This window comes from Asparagus officinalis, unplaced genomic scaffold (assembly GCF_001876935.1).
Source record: "Asparagus officinalis unplaced genomic scaffold, Aspof.V1 AsparagusV1_Un336, whole genome shotgun sequence".
In the NCBI taxonomy this organism is placed as follows: Eukaryota; Viridiplantae; Streptophyta; class Magnoliopsida; order Asparagales; family Asparagaceae; genus Asparagus; species Asparagus officinalis.
Genome location: NW_017972601.1, coordinates 6,289 through 29,129, shown reverse-complemented (window position 1 = coordinate 29,129; position 22,841 = coordinate 6,289). Strand labels below are relative to the sequence as shown.

Below are 22,841 nucleotides of genomic sequence, written 5' to 3'. Positions count from 1 at the left end.
TAGGGGTGAGCATCGGTCGGTTCGGTTCGGTTTTTACCAAAATTTGAACAACCGAACCGAGCCGCCTACAATTCAAAACCGAACCGAACCGTTGCAAGTCGGTTCGGTGCGGTTCGGTTCGGTTTGTTCGGTTCTAACTTCATCAAGTATATGGTGTATACAGCTTGGACCAATGTAATTTAGAGGTGCAAACATATGTCTGAATCATTTTAGATAATAACAAACAGATCAAGTTTCAATCACTCACAAGTCTAAGCGCATACTAAATTGCAATTACTGGAGTTTCAATCAACATAAAGTTTAAACTGATCAAGTTTCAGACAAGTTAGTGCTTAATATTTCAGATCAAGTTGCATTTACTGGAGTTTTAATCAACACAGTTACACAAAGTCTGAACGAATTGAAGTAAGTCACTGAAGACTGAAGTACTGGACCAATCATCCGTATTAGGTCTCATTGAAATAGCATCCAAGTAAACAGATCAAGTTTAAATCAACACAAAGCTAATCACTGTAGAGGATAACTTGACATAGAAAATTGAGGCAATGCTCACACATACGCTAACTATCTAACTACTGGAGCAAAAATAGAACAAGCAATCTAATCCTTACATGCGCTGAGCAATCCACTGGAATATTAAGTGTGTCCCTTCAACAAGTGTAAAATCTGCAAAAATAAGAATTGTACGAATTTATAAATCGTGGTCAAACATATAGAAGTTAGAACTAAAAAAAGATTAATTCAAAAGAAAAAAAAAGGCATCATCTTTCACGCACGCAGATAGAGAGCGGGTAATTAGAAAAATGGTGTCTGGTTAGACTGGTTTAGTACTCAAAATGAAGAAAATAGAAATCTACTTGTCTCACACTGTCACACAGAAGATTAAACATGAAGAAAATAGAAAACTACAGATAAAATTACTACAGATAAAAGAAATTAAGACGGATGTTTGTGGAAAAATTTGTAGTAAAAGAAATAAAGGAAAATTGATTTGTATTCCTTTAATCTCAGTTACAATTGGATTTCCTGATGGATGGTCGGAGCCAAGGTTGGAGGCGGCGGCGACTGGATCTGAGGTTGGAGAAGAGGAGAGTTAGGTTTAGGGCTGGTGGAGTTTGGGATTTTATAGTAAGTGAAGAACGCCTTCGACGGGTTATTAAATGGGTATGGGTTATGGGCGGTCGGTTCGGGTTGAAAAATTTTCAACCCGACCCGAACCGGCTGAGTGTTAAAACCGAACCGAACCGCTGATTTTCGGTCAGTTCGGTCGGTTTTTTCGGTTTGGACCGAACCGTGCTCACCCCTAAAAGTTAGTGCCTTAAAAAGCTGCAGCCAAATTTTCATGAGATTTGAAATCCTGTGAAGTTTGATGTTATTTTAATTAGGACGAGTAATTAGGGACTAAACTTTACGGGATTCTAAATCCCGTGAAGTTTTAAAAACTTATTTAGCCTTTTCGACTCAGTTTCAGCCAGGTAGCTGAATCTAGCTAAATAAATCTCAAATGAGTCCGTTTTTAAAAATAAATCTCAAAAAAATGTCTATTTTGAAAATTTATACTATTTTTGCGGAGAAATTTTCGTCCGTATTCAAAATTTGACCTCGATCCGGAAACATCAAACACAGTGTCTCGACTATCGCGCTCTACTGTTTTCCTTTCGAAACGTAATAGCGAAGCTCGATTTTATTTTATTTTTAACGCCAAGAAATTACAACATGGTAACAATTTACCGGACGCCGAGGCTTCCTCTTTCATCTCTAGAGCCCTACTCTCATACTTCCTCTCTGAAACCTAAACCTAGCGGATCTCTACTCTAATGGAGTTCAGATACCGAGCTGGAGACGCGAGGAACTACTCCTCCACTACTGGCTACTTCGCTGAGCAGGCTCTTCGAGGTACCAAGCAAAAACCCTAATTTTAGAACTCTTTTTCCCTTCAAAGTTTGATTTGGTTCCTGATCTCAGCCGGAATCGGCACCGGGAGCTCCGGCTTCGCCCCGCCGGTGATGACGTCAAGAGCGGAAACCCTGATGGAGGAGCTCCGGCGGGAGCGGATGAGAGAGGAGATCCTTGCGAGAGAGATCGCTCACAATAGAATGATGGAGGAGGAGATCAGGAGGGAATTGGAGTTCGAGAGGCAAATGGCGATGAGAAGATTTGGAGAAGAGGAGAGATTGTTGCCGTTTGGGATTGAGTCTAGGGTTGGCATCGGAATGGGAGAGAGATTAGGGCCTGGATTTATGCCGGAGAGGGAGAGATCGCTGTCTCGTGGGAGGGAGAAGGTTCGAGATTGGGATGTTTGGGAGTTTGAGAGGCCACCTGTACCGAGGAAATCCGAGGTTGGAAAGGCGAAGCTCACGGAGCTTCTTTCGAAGACAGGAAGCTCGAGCTCAAGGAATGTGAGTAGTTTGCTCTTATGCTTGCTTTAGGTATTTGGTGTGTGGTTACATTGTTACTTTTTACATGCCTTGTTATGCTAGTTTATTGGATAGATCCTTTTTTGGAGTTTCGAGTTATGGGCATCTAATTAAGTAGTAACAATGTCCTTGAGAACTCAATATGACTGGAAGAAGGTTTGTAAAGGAACTTGACTTTGAGGAATCCTTCTAGGTTTGTGGGATATTTTTCAAGTGAGAGGTGTCTATCTATTTTTATTTATTTTTTGAGATAAAATGAAGGTTACAGAAAGCGCTAGGTGACCTAAGCACCGGACCCGGCGCCTAGAGCCTGGGAGCCTAGGCCGGAGCCTGGGCCAAGGTGTAGGTGGTTTTCCTTTTTTTTTAGTTACATTAATTGGTAATAAATGCTAATGTTTTAGAAAGCGCTAGGCGCTGGACTATAGCGTAGTGTCTACACACCTAGGTTGATTTATTTTTTTGTTTAACTTGGTGGAGGAGGTTTTCTAAAAGTCGTCGGAGATGGAGAGGTGCTCATAGTTAGTAGAGTAGGCTGGAGGCCGGAAACTTCAGAGGACGTGGAGGCTGCAACAACAGAGATCTAAGTAAGACCTAAGTGGTACGGTCCACGTAAGCGGCCTACGCGCCCCTTGGTGCTGCCAAGACATTTGCGGGTGCGTAGGTTAGCTAGGTGTCTGCTTTTTAAAGCATTGGGTGAGGCAGACACTTTCCTATATTTTGTTACATAAGAGATTAGCGAAAAATTCTTAGAAGCAAAGCTTACATTCTTATGATGAGAATGGGTATATTATGGATTTGACTCAGCCATGATAACAATTGAGGGGGGAGGGGGCAGGTTAAATGAAAAGCTAAATGCCAAAATCGCAGGAAACAAATAGCAATATCAACTATTGTTGAATCTAAAGATATTGGACTTGGTGAATGCTCTTTGCAGTTTGCATCAGCACCTTTCAAAATCAATTGCAGCTTTTACTCCACATATATCATGGTAATGTGCCAACAACTAATGAATTTATCTCAGTCTAGCTCCTTAGCATGCCTTGACTATTTGTGGTGTCACTCTAAAACAAGACCATTCCTTATTTCCCTAGTTGACGAGGTAGTGATCCAGCTGTTGATAAATTTATATTGATTAAGTTCCTAAGACTAACTTGTATTGCTTGAATCAGACTAAATTACAATCGCTCGTTCATGTAGTTGAGAGGATAATACCCCAATAGTCATCATTAAGTCTATTACAGCCTACATTCAACCCATGTTGGCCATTGCTAGCAACAAAATTGTTCCATATGCTCACAACTACCGTTGATGCTGCCATTTCATCTTTGGACCATCGTTTTCATCACTTCCAAGTCATAGCTATGCAAATACTGTATGTTTCCAAGGGAATTTTCAAAACATATCCAAAGCTAGAAGATTAAATGGTAATAAATTTGAGACTGATGCACAGTGGGTTGTTGACCTTTGGTTAGCATTTTCATTTTAGGATATTGATCCAAAAGACGATCTATTAAGTGTTTGGGATGTGGCCCAAGTCTATATTGTACTTAAGGGCTGTCTACCATATATTTTATTGTTCCTAACCATGTCAGATTTGGTTGAGTTAATTAGGATATTTGAGAAAATATATGCTTGACTACTTATTCATTATCTTGATGTTCATGTTTGTGTCGTGGTTCTGGAGTCATATATAATCACATGTGGAGTCAGATATAATCACGTGTAAACTAGGTTACCTGTTGCACCGATGGCTATGAAAACTAACTGGTAGGGGGTTTATGATAACCAAAGTTGCAAGTGCACAACTATCAAGTTATATTATAAAAGATTGTCGAATCCCACGTGGAAGGTGTTGTAAAAATTAATCAAAATTGGTTTTCTAGGTTGTGTGTGACAATTTAGGAGTGATGAAAGAATGTGGTTGTTGAGAGATAAAAGAGAGTGGATGTGATAATATGTAAATAAAAATAAAACTAGATTGAGAGGGGAGAAAGAAAGATGAAGAAAATAAAGGAAAATGAAACCAAGAAAAAAATAAGAGAAATCAAGAATAAAGAGAAAAATCAAAAAAGTAAAATATGGAGGATTCAATTAGAGATATGAGGAATTTAGAATTGAATCCACTGGCCAATTTCACTTATAGATTATGAACTATTCTCTTTTTATCACATTTTATTTTAGATTTACTAAGCATAGACTATCAAATCACTTAAGGAAACTATAACCTACCAAATTATCATCTAAGTAAAATTAGTATTCATGAAAAGAACAATAACTAGATATTAATTCTAGAATTCATAAACATAACCTAGCAAACCACTCAAGATAAGCATAAATTATCAAATTCTTCTTTTACAAATTAGTTCTCTAGTTGATTTTGCCAAGCATGATCATTTTAGGCACAAGTGAATAATTCACAAATAATAAAATAAATCAAACTAGTTTCATACAATTCTAGAATTCCTACAAGAATTAGTTTTCCATCTTAGAAAATAAAGAAATAAAATCTATAATAGGAAGAATAAAAGGAAGAGAATGGAAATAAAAACTAATTCCTAAGAGGGTTTGTAGGCGTTAAAAATTGCCCACGAATTCCCGCACGCGGCTTGAGATAGAGGAAGACGATGAACGTCATTATCCGTGTCACATAAGCTTAATTGATGTCGACAAGCGTATGGAGTGAGTTAACGAACCATGCAATGCAACGGAACTTCGGAATAACGGAAACACGAATGCATCGGGAGCTACGCGTCGCTTATGAAAGACGAAGCGCCCCTTGTGTCCCGTTTACTCTACATATGATTCAATCATGGAAGCTTGTAGATCTCTTCGTCGACTTTTTGACGTATTTTAAATCGCGTGATTCCGAGTTCGGATGATGAAGATACGACGAAAATGGACAGAACGCGCGGAACAGTGCTCCAGGCCTCAGCGAGACACCCATAAGTGTCTCGGCCAAAGTTTAGCCGAGACACCCATAGGTGTCTCGGTCAAAGCTTGGCCGAGACACCAAGAGGTGTCTTGGCCAAGGCTTGGCTAAGACACCCATAGGTGTCTCGGACCTTGTAGAGTTGTTTTGACTGTGATCCGTTTTGAATCTGAAGAAGCTCAAAAGATGAAAGTTATAGAGCTCATTGTTATCTTTCTAACGCATTTTGGATCAACTCATTCCGAGATCGTATGAGAGAGATAAAGCCAAAATACCAAATATAGTATAAACTGCCTCAGAATTCCGAGACAGTGTTGGTGTCTAGGAGAAGAATGGAGATTTTGGCCATGATTCGATTCGAATATGAAAAAGCTCAAAAGATAAAAATTGTAGATATCTTCATCAGCTTTCCAACTCATCTTGAATCATATTATTTGGAGGTCATATGAGGAAGTTAGAACCAAAATGTCAGAGACACCCAGAGGTGTCTCGGCCTGGCCGAGACACCCACGGGTGTCCTCAGCCCCGAAAACCAATTTTTAACAGTTTTAAGATGTTTTTCGACGTTAACCACCTGGATTTTGTTCCACTAATTTGAATCTATCCAAGAACGTGATAAAGTGGTTACAACTGAAGATAAGAGTGAATCGATTGTTCTTATCCGAAAACAGAGGTCCTAAAGTCTATAAATACAGCCTCAGGACCTTCATTTTTTGAGATCTGGAATTCTCGAGCGTTGGCGAAGCCTTGCTGGATTGAAGACTGAAGGAAGCCACAAATTTTAGAGAAGATCTGGAATTCTTGAGCGTCGGCGAAGCCCTGCTGAATTGAAGACTGAAGGAGCACGAATTTCAGAAGAGAGGAGATCGGATCGAGTTCGTCAGCATAAAGAAGAGGAGCTCGTCAGATCTACAGTTCCCGGTTCCTTTCCTTAAGATTGTCCCGTTACGGTGATATTGAGAAGAGTGATTATCTCGCTGTTGCCGAGATAATTGCTTCGATGTCTTGATTCTTTCGCGAATCAACGAAGCTCCGAATCTGATCTGATCGTTTGGTGGTCCACGGATATTAACGTTCCCGTCACAAGCCAAGATCCCACGCAAGTAGCGGAAGATAAACATCTGTTACGTTTGTTTAAAAGGCGATCTGAATACCCAAGAAGGCGATCTCCCCGCTACCGCTGTCGCAATTGCACCTCGCAACGATTCGTCGGTGTCCGATGAAGCCAAAGCCGCAGATCCGGACACCTTATCAAAGAGGGCTCGTCAGAGGCGCCACCAACGTCTCGTCCGCCAATTGGCTAAGGCTTTAGAGCAAGTGGATGGACTCCGTTACCAAGCAGATCTAGAGTTCTGAAAGCGCCAAGTGGCTAAGCCGTCGCCACAACAAGCATCAGGGTCCTCCCAATCGTCAACTAACAAATGAGTTTGTGTCAAACGAACCCGTTCTACTCTCAATGAGCGTATCTAGAAATGTCGCGCACTACTTGCGCACGCACGGATTCTCGCACAAGAAACACATAAATTACAGCAGGAGGTGGTGGTCAAGAAACCACCATGATCTAAGCAGGTTTGGGTGCTGAAGACCAAAACAACACCTCTACCTGACAAGAGACACCAGTCGTGTCTCTCGTTCGATTCCAGATCCGAGGCTGTTCCCCAGCCTTCGTCAACTTCAGATCCCGCTCCTATTGCTCTCGCACCTCTGGTAAAGTCCTACGACAACGTGGATCTCTTCAAATCCAGAATTCCGTTGAAGGATCGCCTGGATCCTCTACATGAAGATCGAAACAGATTTGTGGTCAAAGAACGCTTGAGCATGGTGAATGAACCCCGAGCAACTCATCGAGCTAGGGGTCGTACTCGCCCTTGCAACAAGTCTGAGCCTTCTCGTAAGGAGAAAACTCCTATAACTGACCGCCTCGGACTACGTGTCGAAGTTCAAGAGCTCGTTGAGATCCCACGCTCACGAAGGCATAGCTCAAAACGTGCGACTCTTGAGAGTGCCAACAAGGCGACGAATCCTCAGAAGGAAACGTGTTCGTCAGACGGTGATATTATACCTGAGAAGTCGTGTCAACACACAATAGATTGCTCCGATCATTATGTCGATGAGTTATACTATCAAGCTAGAGGTATGAATAGATCTCGAAAGAGAGATGCTCGGGAGACGGACTTTCATTGTCCGTACGTTAAACTTATCAGGACAGTATTATCAGTGTGTAGCTGTCCCAAGACCGCTCCACAGAGGGTCTCAGTATTCGAGAAAATCTCTAACGGAAAGGCTAAGTCCAAACCAAAGCATCTCCGTAAGAAACGATCAGCCGTTCAATATGACGAACTTCCAAATGTCTCAATTAACATGACTGATAGAGGAAAGTCAACTCAACCTTCTAGTTTTGACCCGCTCATATCGCATCGTCTAATCCGATTGCGATCGGGAACCATTAGGCAAAGGGATTATCAGAGAATGCAGAGGGGATTATCCTCGGATGATAAAGCATCAGATGCTAACTCTGCAGTCGCTTCTGACAAAACGGTATCCAGTCCAGGACAATCTCGCGACGCACTTATGATTAATACCGAGCAAATCGCTAATATTCTCGAGGATGCTTTAGCCAAGCAGAAAGAAGCATTCAAAATAAAAATAAAAATGACTATGCAGCAGATGAGGGAAGAGCATGACTAACAGATTCGAGCTCTGTCCAATCAACTTGGTGAATCCAACCGTCGTAACATTACTAACCAAGCAGGTAGCGATTCAGATATGGATGAACATCTTAATACTGATAACTCTCCCATTGATCAGAACGCTGGGGGTGGTCCCACCGAAGATGACAATGTCGAGGGTGGTCGCGTTGTTCCTCTTAGAAATCGTCCAAAGCATGATACAAATGAGGACGAAAAGATGAAACACCTCGAGAGCAAAATCAACGCTCTGATGTCTGCTCGAGAGGTGAAGAAGATTGATATTCCGTGTCCTTACTCGAGAGAGTGGGAGTCGATCCCGTATCCGACGAAATTCAACCTGATCAACTTTACGCCGTTCGACGGGAAGGGCTCCCCACTTAATATTTGATTTATTTCAAGTCCCACTTGGGCATAATCTCCGGCGATGAAGCATTGATGGTTCGGTCATTCGTTGGCACCATTTGTGAGCCCGCCTTCGATTGGTACCGTCGTCTCAAGTCTGAAAGCATCAACAACTGGGATGACCTGAAGAACCTATTCCTCGCTCACTTCTTTGATGATGACGCCGATGTGTCAATCAGGACACTCTTCGATGAAAAACAGGAAGACGACGAGACAGTTGACAATTTCGTCAAGCGCTTCCGGAATAAGGCGAAGAACTGTTGAGATCCGATCACAGAGGACTTCATCCTCCAAATATGCCACAACAACCTCTCTTTGGACGTGTTGGAAGTTATGGGAGTAGTATCATCCAACACCTGGAAAGAGTTGAAAATACGCGGAGAGCAGGCCGAGCGTTTCCTCAGAAGGAAGAAAGCTGAGAGAAGCCAACCGACGGCTAACCCTACAAATTCAAGCTTCGTCTCCCGTGGTAAAGGGAAGGCCCCTGCAGTTGCTGTTGATGCTAATCAGACGTTACAACAGCAATCCCGGAGATAGCAAAAGACTTCGGATCCGAGACTCTAAAAGAGTACTCCTTCAAGGACGAAGACGTTCCAGCTATTTTCGAATCCCTCCTCGAGAACAACAAGATCAAACTACCCACTTATCGCAGATCAGGAGGAAGCTGATAATACTGCGGATCCAATGTACTGTGCGTACCACAGGAGGATCCTTCATCTTATCAAGGCTTGCTTCGCTCTCAAGAATAATATCCAAACCTTGGTTGAAGCCGACGTCATAATGCTGGGATAAGCCGAATGAGAACGGCAGCACTCCGAAGAGCATACAAGTATAAACTGCTTCTCAATCCTCCAACAAGAAGTTGCTGGAGAGTGCTATGCCTGGTATTCTTAAGAATAACCCGGTCATCCAACTAAGTACAATGTTAAATCCGATTTTGTAAAGAAAGCTGGGGTGGATAATTCATATAATGGGAAGTTCTCGGAAGAATGTTACGTGTAATATTCTTAGGGATAACCCGGTCACTACAAGAAGGTGATGAATAAGAAACTCTCACACAAACTCCCGCTGCGTTGGTGCACTCAACACTCCAATTGTTAGAGTCCGGATATAATACTCGGAATTTTAGTCTCTTGATCATTGACAATTATCAAACCCCTTCGTGTTAAGTATTTGTCACTTAACACAAGGGACTCTTCGAGTGATTTGTACGAATCAACACTCCTATTGTAATTTGTACTCCCACTCTCCTTGTTCATTTGGTCAAACCTTCCTATACTTAGGATCACGGCCAAAGCTAAAATCTCCTCTCGAATCCTTTCATGAACGAGAGGTTCACTTTCAAATCGAATGGTCAAATCTTCCTACAGTTAGGAGCAAAATCACAATTCACTCTCGATAAACGAGAAATTTACCTTTAGTCCGGTAATCAAACCTTCCGACAGTTAGGATTATCTGAATCTTTTTGATTCTCGGAGTGGAGATCACACTCTTAGTTTCACTCTTTAGATTCTCGAGGTGGAGATCCTACTTCGAGTCTCCTTTGCAACTGGAGATAGAATATAAAATTCATCCTTTTCGGTTTTGGGAGATAGAATATAAAATTTTTCCTCTCCCATTTCAGATTCGTCTTTGCCCCAAGAGAAGACATCATCTTTCAACTCCATAATCAGTGTCTTATACGCGCGAGGAATTTTATCCCGAAGGCTAAATAGGGATAAGTCAACGACTAACACGCGTTGCCGGTTTAGTCTTTCACCAATTGAAAAAGACACCAGAATCCAAGTCTGAGGAATTTTATCCCGAAACCTAAGTAGGGATAAGTCAGCGCCTAACACGCGTTGTCGGTTAGTTCTTGATCGTAAAAAGGACAAAAGCCCACATATTCGACACTGTGGCAGACCGTTATTAATAGCACTGAAATCCGCGCTTTACACACAACTTTATCTCGACTCCTAAATAAAGATAAGCCTACGCCTAACACACGTTGCCGGTTTAGTCTTTCACCGATTGAAGAAGACATCAGAATCCAAGTCTGGGAATTTTTATCCCGAAGCCTAAGTAGGGATAAGTCAGCGCCTAACACGCGTTGTCGGCCAGTCTTTGATCGTAAAAAAGACAAAAGCTTACATATTTGACATTGTGGTAGGCCGTTATTAACGTCAAAATCCGCGCCTTACACGTACGGGGAACTTTATCTCGACTCCTAAACAAAGATTAGTCTACGCCTAACACGCGTTGCCGGTTTAGTTTTTCACCGATTGAAGAAGACATCAGAATCCAAGTCTGGGAACTTTTATCCTGAAGCCTAAGTAGGGATAAGTAAGCGCCTAACACGCGTTGTCGGTTAATCTTTGACCTAAAAAAAGACAAAAGCCCACATATTCGATATTATAGCAGGCCGTTATTAATAACGCTAAAATTCGTGCCTTACACGCGTGAGGAATTTTATATTGACTCCTAAATAGAGATAAGCCTACGCCTAACACGCGCTACCGGTTTAGTTTTTCACCGAATAAAAAAGACACCAGAATACAAGTCTGGGGACCTTTATCCTGAATCCTAAGTAAGGATGAGTTAACGCCTAACAAGCGTTACCGGGTAGTCTATTCCCGTGACAAAGACAAAGTCTATGTATTCAAAATCATAGAACCAAGTCTAAGAGAATTAGCTCTCTTAGCACAACGTCACATGTGAAACGAGTTTTAATAATTCACATGCTAGCCCGATTCAAACAGTAGTCGGTAAAAGTACGTCAAATCCGTTGATGGTTGAGGATTGGCCAAAAATCCTAAGTCTACGTCTAACACGGCGTCAGGTAGTCTATTCCCGTAAGAAAGACGAAGTCTACGTATTCAATATCGTAGCATTAAAAGAGTTAACTCTTTTAGCACAACGTTACATGCAGAACGGACTTAAACAATCTGCATGCTAGCCCGAATCAAACAGTAGTCGGTAAAGGCTAATCAAACCCGTTGATGGCTGAGGATTTGCCAAAAATCCTATAAATGCAAGAGTCATTGACGTATCAGCTTCATTAGTTGGTATCATGACTTAAGCATCCAACAATCTCAGGATAAGAATCATACATGCAGATGAATCAGTTTTAATAGTTGGTCCTGCAGCCTCGACATTTGGGACCGCCACGCTCCAATACCTTAAGAGCTTAAACTGTGTATACTCCAACAAACGTACGAGTATAAACTGTGTCAACGGTGATCGATGTGAAACCCTAAAGTCAACGCCGGTTAACGCGTAGCCCTAGGTCAACTCCAGTCAACGCGTTGCGATGAAAGTCAACACCAATCGATGCGAAACTCTAAGGTCAACCCCGGTCAACGCGTTACGATGAAAGTCAACAAAAATCGAAGCTAAACCCTAAGGTCAACGTCGGTCAACACGTAGCCTTAGGTCAACACCAGTCAACGTATTGCAAAAAAATTCAACGTGTAGCTCTTGAGTCAATGCCGGTCAACGCATTGTGACGGAGATAATTAGTTCAAAGTCAACTCAATGACACAAGCCAAAACCAACTTACCAAGTTCGATTCGAAACTTCGACGACGGCCAGACGATAAACGCAGCGCCGGAAGAACTTCAGCTATTCTTCAAAATAGATTAAAAATCAAAGAAGTCAAGAATCGAAGCTAACTACAGGTCCTTTCATATCGACTGAAGGTTGGACCGATCACATCCAAAGTATTTCAGGCTCTTCTATAAAAAACGAGATTGAAACACTTTGGAGGGGATATCTGTAGGCGTTAAAAATTGCCCACGAATTCCTGCACGCGGCTTGAGACAGAGAGAAGACGATGAACGTCACTATCCGGGTCACAGAAGCTTAATTGATGTCGACAAGCGCATGAAGTGAGTCAACGAACCATGCAAAATAACGGAACTTCAGAATAACGGAAACACGAATGGATCGGGAGCTACGCGTCGCTTACGAAAGACGAAGCGCCCCTCGTGTCCCGTTTACTCCACATATGATTCAATCATGGAAGCTCGTAGATCTCCTCGTCGACTTTCCAACGCATTTTGAATCGCGTGATTCCGAGTTCGGATGACGAAGATACGGCGAAAACGGACAGAACGCGCGGAACAATGTTCTAGGCCTCAGCGAAACACCCATAGGTGTCTCGGCTAAGGCTTGGCCGATACACCCATAGGTGTCTCGGATATTGTAGAGTTGTTTTGACTGTGATCCGCTTTGAATCTGAAGAAGCTCAAAATATGAAAGTTGTAGAGCTCATTGTTATCTTTCTAATGCATCTTGGATCAACTCATTATGAGATCGTATGAGAGAGATAAAACCAAAATACCAAATATAGTACAAACTGCCTCAGAATTCCGAGACAATGTTGGTGTCTCGGAGAAGAATGGAGATTTTGGCCATGATTCGATTCGAATATGAAAAAGCTCAAAAGAAAAAAGTTGTAGATATCTTCATCAGCTTTCCAATGCATCTTGAATCATATTATTTGGAGGTCATATGAGAAAGTTAGAGCCAAAATACCCGAGATACCTACTGGCGTCTCGGCCAGGCCGAGACGCCCAAAGGTGTCTCAACCAAACCGAGACACCCATGGGTGTCCGCAGCTCCGAAAACCGATTTTTAGCAGTTTTAAGATGTTTTTCCACGTTAACCACCTGGATTTGTTCCAACTGATCTGAATCTATCCAAGAACGTGATAAAGTGGTTACAACTGAAGACAAGAGAATCGATTGTTCTTATCTGCAAACAGAGGTCCTAAAGCCTATAAATACAGTCCCAGGGCTTTTATTTTTTGAGATCTGGAATTCTCTAGCGTTGGCGAAGCCCTGCTGGATTGAAGACTGAAGTGAGCCACGAATTTTAGAGGAGATCTGGAATTATTGAGCGTCGGCGAAGCCCTGCTGAATTAAAGACTGAAGGAGCACGAATTTCAAAAGAGAGGAGATCGGATCGAGTTCGTCAGCATAAAGAAGATGAGCTCGTCAGATTTACAGTTCCCAGTTCCTTTCCTTGAGATTGCCCCGTTACGGTGATCTTGAGAAGAGTGATTATTTCGCTATTGTCGAGATAATTGCTTCGGTTTCTTGATTTCTTCGCGAATCAACGAAGCTCCGGATCTGATCGTTTGGTGGTCCACGGATATCAATGTCCCCATCACAGACCAAGATCTCACGCAAGCAGCGGAAGATAAACATCCGTTGCGTTTGTTTAAAAGAAAGTTGTAAATTTTGTTGAAAGTCTTATAAAAAGATTGTTTTTTTGAGTTTATTGTAAACGTTTGAAGTTGTAATGACTACATCAATGAAGACATCAACTTTCTCCCCAAACAGGGTTCTAGCCTCTTGGAGAATAAAAAGAAAATAATGAAAATAAAAAATAATTACAATGAGGGTTCTAGTCTCTTGAACATAATGTAAGAAAATAAAATCTAAACTATGCAATAACATACATCTTTACTCTACAAGGCATCAAAATAAATTTAAAACAAGAGGGTTCTAGTCCCTTGAATATCCAAAATAAGAAAAAAATATAAAAAATTAAAAAATAAAAGGAAAAATTTACATTGCAAAGAGGGTTCTAGCCTCTTAAAAGCAAATCTTCATCTTCATCATCAAATAAAGTGAAGAAAAGAAAAATATGAAGAGGTAAAAAAATTCTTTTATTAATTGCAGCAAAGTTACAATTTTGATTAGCTACATTTGTTACGAACCAATTGGTCGGTCAACTGATTGGCCAATTGGTCGGTCAACCGATTGGCCAATCGGTTGACCAATTGGTTGACCAACTGATTGGAATTCTAAAATTTTAAAAATACAGTTAGCTCAATCTCGTCGAGATAAGCAATTTTTATATATTATATGTTAAATTTTACCTTCCGAATTAAGAGAGATCGCCGTATCTTTGTAGCTAATCATCTTGAACATGATTTTGACTTGATTTCTTGCCATATTGGATTCTTGTTTCTTTGGCTTCTATAGATTGCTTTGCTTGATCCCGAACTTCAATAAAAGGTTAAAAAATGAGGAAATTTGAGTTTTTTTGAGCTTTTATTCATTAACTTTTCATTAACCTGCAAATTAAGATAAAACATATTTATTAGTGATATTTTTATTTCAACAAAATAATTCTTGATGGTATAAAAATATAATAAAAATGTGATTATCAAATACCCTCACATCTAAATTGTTGCTAGTCAAGCAAAGAGAAATTAAAAGGAAAAGAAAGAAAAAATCCTAACTCACTTTCGCAGGAATCACAGTTATATTTTTAGCGCATATGATAAGCCTTTAAATCCCTAAGTTACTCTAGAGGACGAGTTGTAGTCTCATGAGAGTTTGCAGTGAATATACCCATAAAATTCGATCAACTTGACAATTTAAAGAAGTCAGGGAATAATGAATTTGCTTGATATATTTTAACATTCTAATTGAAACTAGTTTTTACTCAAGAAAATATTTTTACGTATAACTCCAAAGTAAATCTCTTAGAAAATCTTTTCATTATAGTTATACAAAACCAAGTCTAACTAAAAATTTTATTTTAAACTTTTTGAAAATAACATGCTAACTCTTTGTTTCAAATACTTTTCAAGTCTTTTGAACAATTTATTTTTCAAAAATATATACAATATAACTATATAACTATATATATAACTATATAACTATATATATATATATATGTATATGAGAAATATGGGTATGCTTGGTACCAAGCACAAATTTTGTGCTTGGTAGTGATGTGTCACATTCATATATATATATAAACATTGTTAGTATTTTTTCACTCTTTATTCCTTGGTGATTTTATTCTACTTTATTGGGTTTTCTAAGTGACCATTTAACGAGTTTTGAGTCTATGAATCCCAACCTAATTGGGCTTAGGTTATTAAATATAGAAATATCCATTGGGCTTAATTACTCAGTCAACTTAGGTTTAGTAAGATAGAATCATTTTGAATTTCAAGAGAATTTTTATTGGTGCCCATTTTTCACACTGTTCTTTTTGCAAAGTTAGTTTTTTTCTAATATATATGTGTATACGTATATATATATATATCTTGAAAAATATTTAGGTCAAGACATCTTGCAAATTTATTTTCTACTCTAAACTAAGCATGCAAAAATTTCATTCCTTTAATTAAAAGTCTAAGTTAAAACTTTAGTAAACTATACTACTTTGAAAATTATTTTTAAAGAAATTTATTTAGAGTTATCATAAAAGGTGAACTTGAGTATAAAACTAAGGATTAGAAAAATTAAAATTTATCAAATAAATCATTTATTAATTAACTCTATTAATTTGGTAGTTTCAATATTTTTTTGAAAAGAAAAGAAAATATGACATAAAAATGGTAAAATAAAGAGGAAAGAAAGAAATAACTAGTCCCTACCCCACACCTAAATTTTGTATTATCCCCAATGCAAATTCTATAATGCACAAAGTAAAGTAAATAAGAAGTGAAACACTTACATTTGTTTGGTTGATCTAGAATAAAGAGAAAAATTGCAATTACCGTTGAGGATGATGAAGTCAAAATTTTATTCTTCCTTTCTTCTTCTTTTTTATCATCATTTTTCAGAATTTTTTTCATATTTTATTTCTTTTTTCTCATATTGTTTCTTTTTTTTTTTAGAAGAACAAGAAACTCTCAAATGAGAGAAGAATAAATTCATGAGACAAAATATAAAGATGTAGAATAAAGGATTAACCATAAAAAGCTCATGTTTTACATCAAATCCTACCTTATTATTGAAAATTCGGCCTCGAATTTTAAAGAAATCTAGAATGACAAACCCAAAAATGTACTTGAACTCTGTATACTCCGTAGGTTTCAATAATTTCTGCAGTAATTGAAGGTATGTATGAATGGTGTTATGCATTTTGAATTTTTGATCCTCAAATTTGAGCTTAGATTCCTTCCTAATGAAAGTTTGTCCTAGCACAACTAATTCTTCTTTAAAAAAGTTCTCGAACTCAAGATTCATGGTTGAGTTATAAAAATTCGGTGGTGGTTTGTTTTCTAGGTACCTAAGCTCATCAGTAAAAAGTTCTTCAAAGCTAAAGTTTGTATTTAATTCAATTCCTTTGTTCTGAAGGACTTGATCTGATTCTAGTATCTTTAGCTCTTCATTAAAGATTTCCTCAAAACTTGATTCATTCTCTTCTTTGGAAAAATACATGTCTTAAAGAATGAGTGATTTAAGATTTGCTATTTCTTTAGTTTTTTTTTATAAAAAATGGTTCAATACGGATTAATCAATTGGTATTATCCCTAATCCAAACTTGTATACGCCAGAACAAATTCCTTTTAGTTTTTTTTTTCTCTTTTTTCTTTTTTAACTAAAAAGGGAATAAGAAAAAAATCCTTAAAAAATAAAAGTTAGTTTTTTTAAGACCTAAAATATTAATGAAAGAAGAAAATAAGGATAAAAAAACCTAACTAAAAAAATAAAAAGAATATGAACTCTGGTCATTACGAAAAAAACAAACTCTGGTCATTACGAAAAAAGGTTGTTTTAGAGGCATTTAGATTACAATTTATATTAGGATAGAGCAAAAACAAACTCTGGTCATTACGAAGAAAAGCACAATTTTGAAAAAAAAAGAATATGAACCTTCACAAATCCTCCTTTTATACTTATAAACAATTCTTAATTTTGATTTAAATACGAAATAGAAACTAAACATCTTAGGGGTGGGAGGGGGAAGCCTAAGCCGCTAAAAAATGAAATGAAAAAGAATTTTCATGTAAGTAACCAATAAATCACAGATTTGGAGAAAAAGAAACAGTGAAGGAGTTCTTTATCGTGTCGAGATAGAGCGCTGGCATATGGGCAGAGGCTAAAGAGGAAGTTGAGAAGTATTAAGAAGAGGACCGAGTGATTAGTGTTAGTGAAAGAGGAAGCCCGAAGTGAGAAGTATCAAAAACAGAACTGACTTGAGAAGAGGGCTCGATGTTACTGTAGACAAATAGTTGGATGTTCCATTTAATGAAGTCGAATAGTTAATAGTTAGAATATAGGATATAAGAGCTGGTCATGTCTACAGTCAGAGAAACACTGAATTCTTGGTGAGCCAGCAGATGAGGAAGATCTTTTACTTGAACAATTGAGAATTAGAACTTTTATCCTAAAACTGTAAGCTTCATATATTAGAACTTTATCTAATGGATTATGTAGTATGTACGGAAATACTATTGTCATGCTTCAATTTTAATCGTGGTGAGCTTAAAAACTAATTTATGTACAGCCAATGTTACAGATTATGCTAGGCGGACTAGGCATTTGAGCCAACGCCTAGACGCCTAGGCGTACGCCTAAACGTTTGACTATTCTTAAAATTATTTAATTATAATAAAAACATGTATTAAATTCATATAAATTAAAAAAAGAATAGCAATCTTAGATCCACAATAAATCATGCATACTTAAATGCTAAATAAACAAAATAATAACTAATAAGGTTATAGAAAGTGCTAGGAAGTCTAAGCGTTGTACCCGTCGCCTAGAACCCAGGAGGTTTTCTTTTTTATTTTTTAATTACAATAATTTATAGTAAATGTTAATGTTAAAGTTTAGGTGTCGGATTGGTGTCTATGAAGATTTGTTTCTTCATTTAAGTGGTGATCGAGGAGGTTTTGCTGAATGTCTGAGGAAGTAGCGGAGGTGTTCATAATTGAATGTTAAAGGAGTTTGAAAGAGGTTGGAGGACATAGAGACTGCAACACAGAAAATCATGATTAAGACCTAAAAGATATAGTCTACATAAGCAGACAAAGCTTCCCTAAAAACTCTCAAAACCTATGTGGGTAGCCTAGGTACCGCCTTAGGTTTGTGTAGTGATGAATTAGTGATTTGTGGGCTAAGTAAAGGGTGATGAAATCCATCACATTACCTTGATTAAAGGTGTATTACCCCTAAGAGTTTTTTCAAGTGTGTCAAATCAAGATGCTCAAATTACTTTGGTGAATTTCTACTAACTATATGAAATGCAATCCTATGAATTAAAAGTAACTACAAAGGATGCAAAAAGGAATTTTTATTTTAATTAGGGTCAACAAGCAAACAAACAAAAGTGAGAGAAAGAGCTTTTGTTTGGATTTATTATCTTGTTAGTAGTTATTTAAATAGAGGGTAGATTTTGTTAGGGTCGACATAGAATTTTTTTTGTTTTTATTAGCTCCTAATCTAATGTGAAAAGCCTAATTAGAAGGTGGAATTAAAAAAAAAATAAGAAAGAGAACTTACCTTTTCATCTCTCTAATCTTCAACTTTCTCCTTCAAAGTTGTTTCTTCACACTTAAACACACAAATTAAAGAATCAAAATAGAGAAATTCTAATTACAAATACCTTCCCCTGCAACGGCACCAAAAACTTAGTAAGGGGTTTATGATAAACAAAGTTGCAAGTGCATAACTATTAAATTATGGTATAAGAGATTGTTGAATCCCCACGTGAAAGATGTTGTAAGAATTAATCAAGATTGGTTTTCTAGGTTGTGTGTGACAATTTAGGTGTGATGAAAGAATGTGGTTGTTGAGAGATAAAAGAGAATGAATGTGATAATATGTAAATAAAAATAAAACTAGATTGAGAGGGGAGAAAGAAAGATGAAGAAAATAAAGAAAAATAAAGCCAAGAAATAAATAAGAGAAAAATCAAGAAAGTAAAGTATGAAGGATTCAATTAGAGATATGAGGAATTTAGAATTGAATTCGGTGCCCAATTTCACTTATAAATTATGAACTATTCTCTTTTCACCACATTTTACTTTAGATTTAATAAGCATAGACTATCAAATCACTTAAGGAAACCATAACTTATCAAATTACCATTTAAGTAAAATTAACATTCATGAAAAGAATAATAACTAGATATTAATTCTAGAATTCATAAGCATAACCTATCAAACCACTCAAGATAAGCATAGATTATCATAACTAGATATTAATTCTAGAATTCATAAGCATAACCTATCAAACCACTCAAGATAAGCATAGATTATCAAATTCTTCTTAATTCATAAGCATAACCTATCAAACCACTCAAGATAAGCATAGATTATCAAATTCTTCTTCTACTAATTAATTCTCTAGTTGATTTTTCTAAGCATGATCACTTTAAGCACAAAAGAATAATTCACAACTTATAAAATAAATCAAACTAGTTTCATAGAATTTTAGAATTCCTACAAGAATTAGTTTCACATCTTAGAAAACAAAGAAATAAAATCTATACTAGGAAGAATAAAAAGAAGAGAATGAAAATAAAAACTAATTCCTAAGAGGGTTCTAGCCTCTTGGAGAATAAAAGGAAAGGAATGAAAATAAAAAATAATTACAAAGAGGGTTCTAGCATCTTGAACATAATGCAAGAAAATAAATCTATATTAAAAAATAAAGACATTAAAGTAAATCTACTCTATAATGCATCAAAATAAATCTAAGATAAGAGAGTTCTAGCATCTTGAATATCTAAAATAAGAAAATAAAATAATACAAGAAAATAAAAGATAAAAGGGAAAATTTATATTGCAAGAGGATTCTAGCCTCTTGAAAGAGAACATTCATCTTCATCATCAAACAAAGAAAAGAAAAGAAAAATATTAATAGGTGATTTTTTTTTATTAATTGTAATAAAATTACAATTTTGGAAGGTCTTCTCAATTAAGAGTAACCCTTCTCTCCAAATAGTGTTATTATAAAAAAATTCACACTCAAACCTCTCATCCTCTACCCTTATTTATAGTCTACATCAAACAATAAGAACCATTGGATTTTACTTGGACTCTAATGATTAAATCTTAACCATAAAACAAGTTTGTTATGAACCAATTGGTCGGTCAATTGATTGACCAATCGATTGACCAACCGATTGGAATTCTAAAATTCTGATTAAATCTTAACCATAAAACAAGTTTGTTATGAACCAATTGGTCGGTCAATTGATTGACCAATCAGTTGACCAACCGATTGGAATTCTAAAATTCTGAAAATACAGTTAGCTTCGTCTCGTCGAGATAGGCGATTTTCATATATTATATGTTAAATTTCGCCTTCCGGATTAAGAGATTGCTTGGCTTCTGTAGATTGCTTGGCTTGGTTTCGGGCTTCAATAAAAGGTTAAAAATGAAGAAGTTTGAGTTCTTTTTGAGCTTTTATTCATTAATTCTTCATTAACCTGCAAATTAAGATAAAACATGTTTATTAGTGACATTTTTATTTAAACAAAATAGATAATGATGGTATAAATATGTAATAAAAATGTGATTATCACTAACGTCAGGGTTCCAGAAGTTTGCTGCTTTAGTAAGTCTATGTTTGTTAATAAAGTTTATAGTTTTAGTTATACAACTAACAAATCTAGGTTTTAACTGTAACATCTAATCCCTAGATAGATCTAATCATTTAAGTTTGGGTAGTTTTAATTCAGAACTAGTGAAGAATACATCTCAGAATAGTTATTCTTTAGTGGTAGGGGAAGCATATACACATGTAGCAAGTTTATAGTTAGAAAAAATGATTTATCCCTTTAATAATATTTGAATTACTTATTAATCTTTTACACTTGGAATTTCAGGAGTATTAGATAATCCATATTTATGCTCCTTAAAAGGTTACTTTGAACTTGAAGAACTCTTAAAATTTAGTAAGTACTGAAAACTCATAAAATTCTTACAACAATCTGATTGTATATCTTAATGTGTTCTAGAGGAATCGTATAACCGATTGGATGCGAAATGGTTACAGTGACAGTTAGACTGTGGTCATGTGTTTTTGACACAGTATAGTTCTGGTCCAGGTAAACACCTAACTGAATTTAAGAGACTGCAGGATACTGTTTCTGTCATGAGCAAGGGAACTTGGCCAGACATGGGACATGGGTACGCCATTCTTGGACAGAAAGGTGTTTCATATTTCTTAAGGATAGGATGCAGTGGCAATGAGATTACCTATTACTTCTATTAGAATAGTATCAGTTCATGTCAAATCATCTCTTCTAATATATGTTTTAGGGACACATGAGGGTGTCTAATGAACAACCTTTTTTTGGTTTTTTTTCTCCCTAAAGCCTTGCTGGGCTTCAACTTCAATTTTTTAGTTTTTGGGAATCCAACATGGTTCCTGTCCGTTAAGTGTTTAAGCTTTATTCAAGTGTCTGTGTCCAATGTCCAATATGATTGAGTTTGAATGAAGTGACCATGCTTTCTAGCTTATAAGATAGTTGAGATTTCTGTTATGTCAGTTATCTGCTCAGAAGGGAAAACTGGCGCTTGGGTTCTATTCTCTTATCTTGCCTTTTTCGTGTGATGCCCTACTGTTTCTACAGTTCTTATTTTAGTTACCTTTATATGTACTCAGAAGTTTTTGTTTCACGATATCATGTAGAATAATCTCTCAAATCACCAAGTATCTGGAGTTAAGAGAAAGGCGGCCAGTGAACTCCCTCAGCCCACTAAGAAAGAGTGGACCTGTTCACTGTGCAAAGTGACTGCCACTAGTCAGAAGAACTTGAACAAACACCTTCAAGGTAAGAAGCACATAGCGAATGCAGCACAACTCACTAACAGCAAATCAACATCCAATAAATCAAGCACCTCTTCAATGAAAAAGGAGGGTGATGCTGACTTGCCCCTCAACCTAGAAGACAGCATTTCAGATGAGAAAGCTGCGGAGAAAATGAACACAGAAGGGAAAAAGAAGCAGCATAGTAGGCCAAAAGTCCTGCGATGTGATATATGCAGAGTGCAATGCAATACCCCGGCTATGTTAGATTGTCATCTCAAGGGGAAGAAGCACATGGCTCAGCTGAATTCCAGGAAAGGTGATGATGTGGTTGGTGCCGGCGCTACTGAAGTGGTGAAGGAAGTAACAGTGCAGCAGAAACGAGAAAAGGAGGCACAGGAAGAAGGTAACGCTGAAGCAACAAATCTGAAGAAGGTGAAAACAGAGGTTAAGGCAGAAGATGATGCAGAAGAAAATGGTGAGGAAGCATTTCCAAAGGAAATTTGATGTGATGTCCTATAATACCTTCGCTGATATGGTCTTAGAATTAGGTTGAATGTCTTTTCTCGAGACAGATTACGTTTGATCTTGTACGATTTTAGCACCTGCATTCGATCTTGCGACTTGTGTGCCCCTTGCGGTTAAAGATTATTAAGCATCAGAGTGGCATGTGGTTGCTCTGTTTATGTTGTAATTGTAGCTGTCCAAAGTCGATGACTTAGTAGCCCTATCTTTATTTTCGTGGTGCGCATGGTTTTCAGTGCATTGTACAAAATTGTTGGCAAGTATATAATCTTGTATTTAACTGGTGGTAGAACTGAAGTCTTCTTGAGTTTGTGGAAACTTGGCAACAATAATGCTAGATGTATGTGAATGAGTAAATGTAATTTCTATGCTTCAATGA

The 22,841-nt window shown here is 37.6% G+C and overlaps 1 protein-coding gene across 1 annotated transcript; it reads left to right on the top strand.

The window, feature by feature from the left end:
- Positions 1–1,670: 1,670 nt before the first annotated feature.
- Positions 1,671–22,841, top strand: LOC109827647. The gene is made up of 3 exons (XM_020394659.1): positions 1,671–1,896; positions 1,966–2,399; positions 21,821–22,841. The coding sequence occupies exons 1-3, from the start codon at positions 1,818–1,820 to the stop codon at positions 22,442–22,444; spliced, it is 1,137 nt and encodes a 378-aa protein (XP_020250248.1). The 5' UTR covers positions 1,671–1,817; the 3' UTR covers positions 22,445–22,841.

Excerpts from the sequence above, each read along its gene's own strand:
- LOC109827647 (XM_020394659.1), top strand. The coding sequence starts at position 1,818 with ATGGAGTTCAGATACCGAGCTGGAGACGCGAGGAACTACTCCTCCACT. Across the intron at positions 1,897-1,965 it reads CGCTGAGCAGGCTCTTCGAG|CCGGAATCGGCACCGGGAGC; the intron begins GTACCAAGCAAA and ends TCCTGATCTCAG. Across the intron at positions 2,400-21,820 it reads GAAGCTCGAGCTCAAGGAAT|AATAATCTCTCAAATCACCA; the intron begins GTGAGTAGTTTG and ends GATATCATGTAG.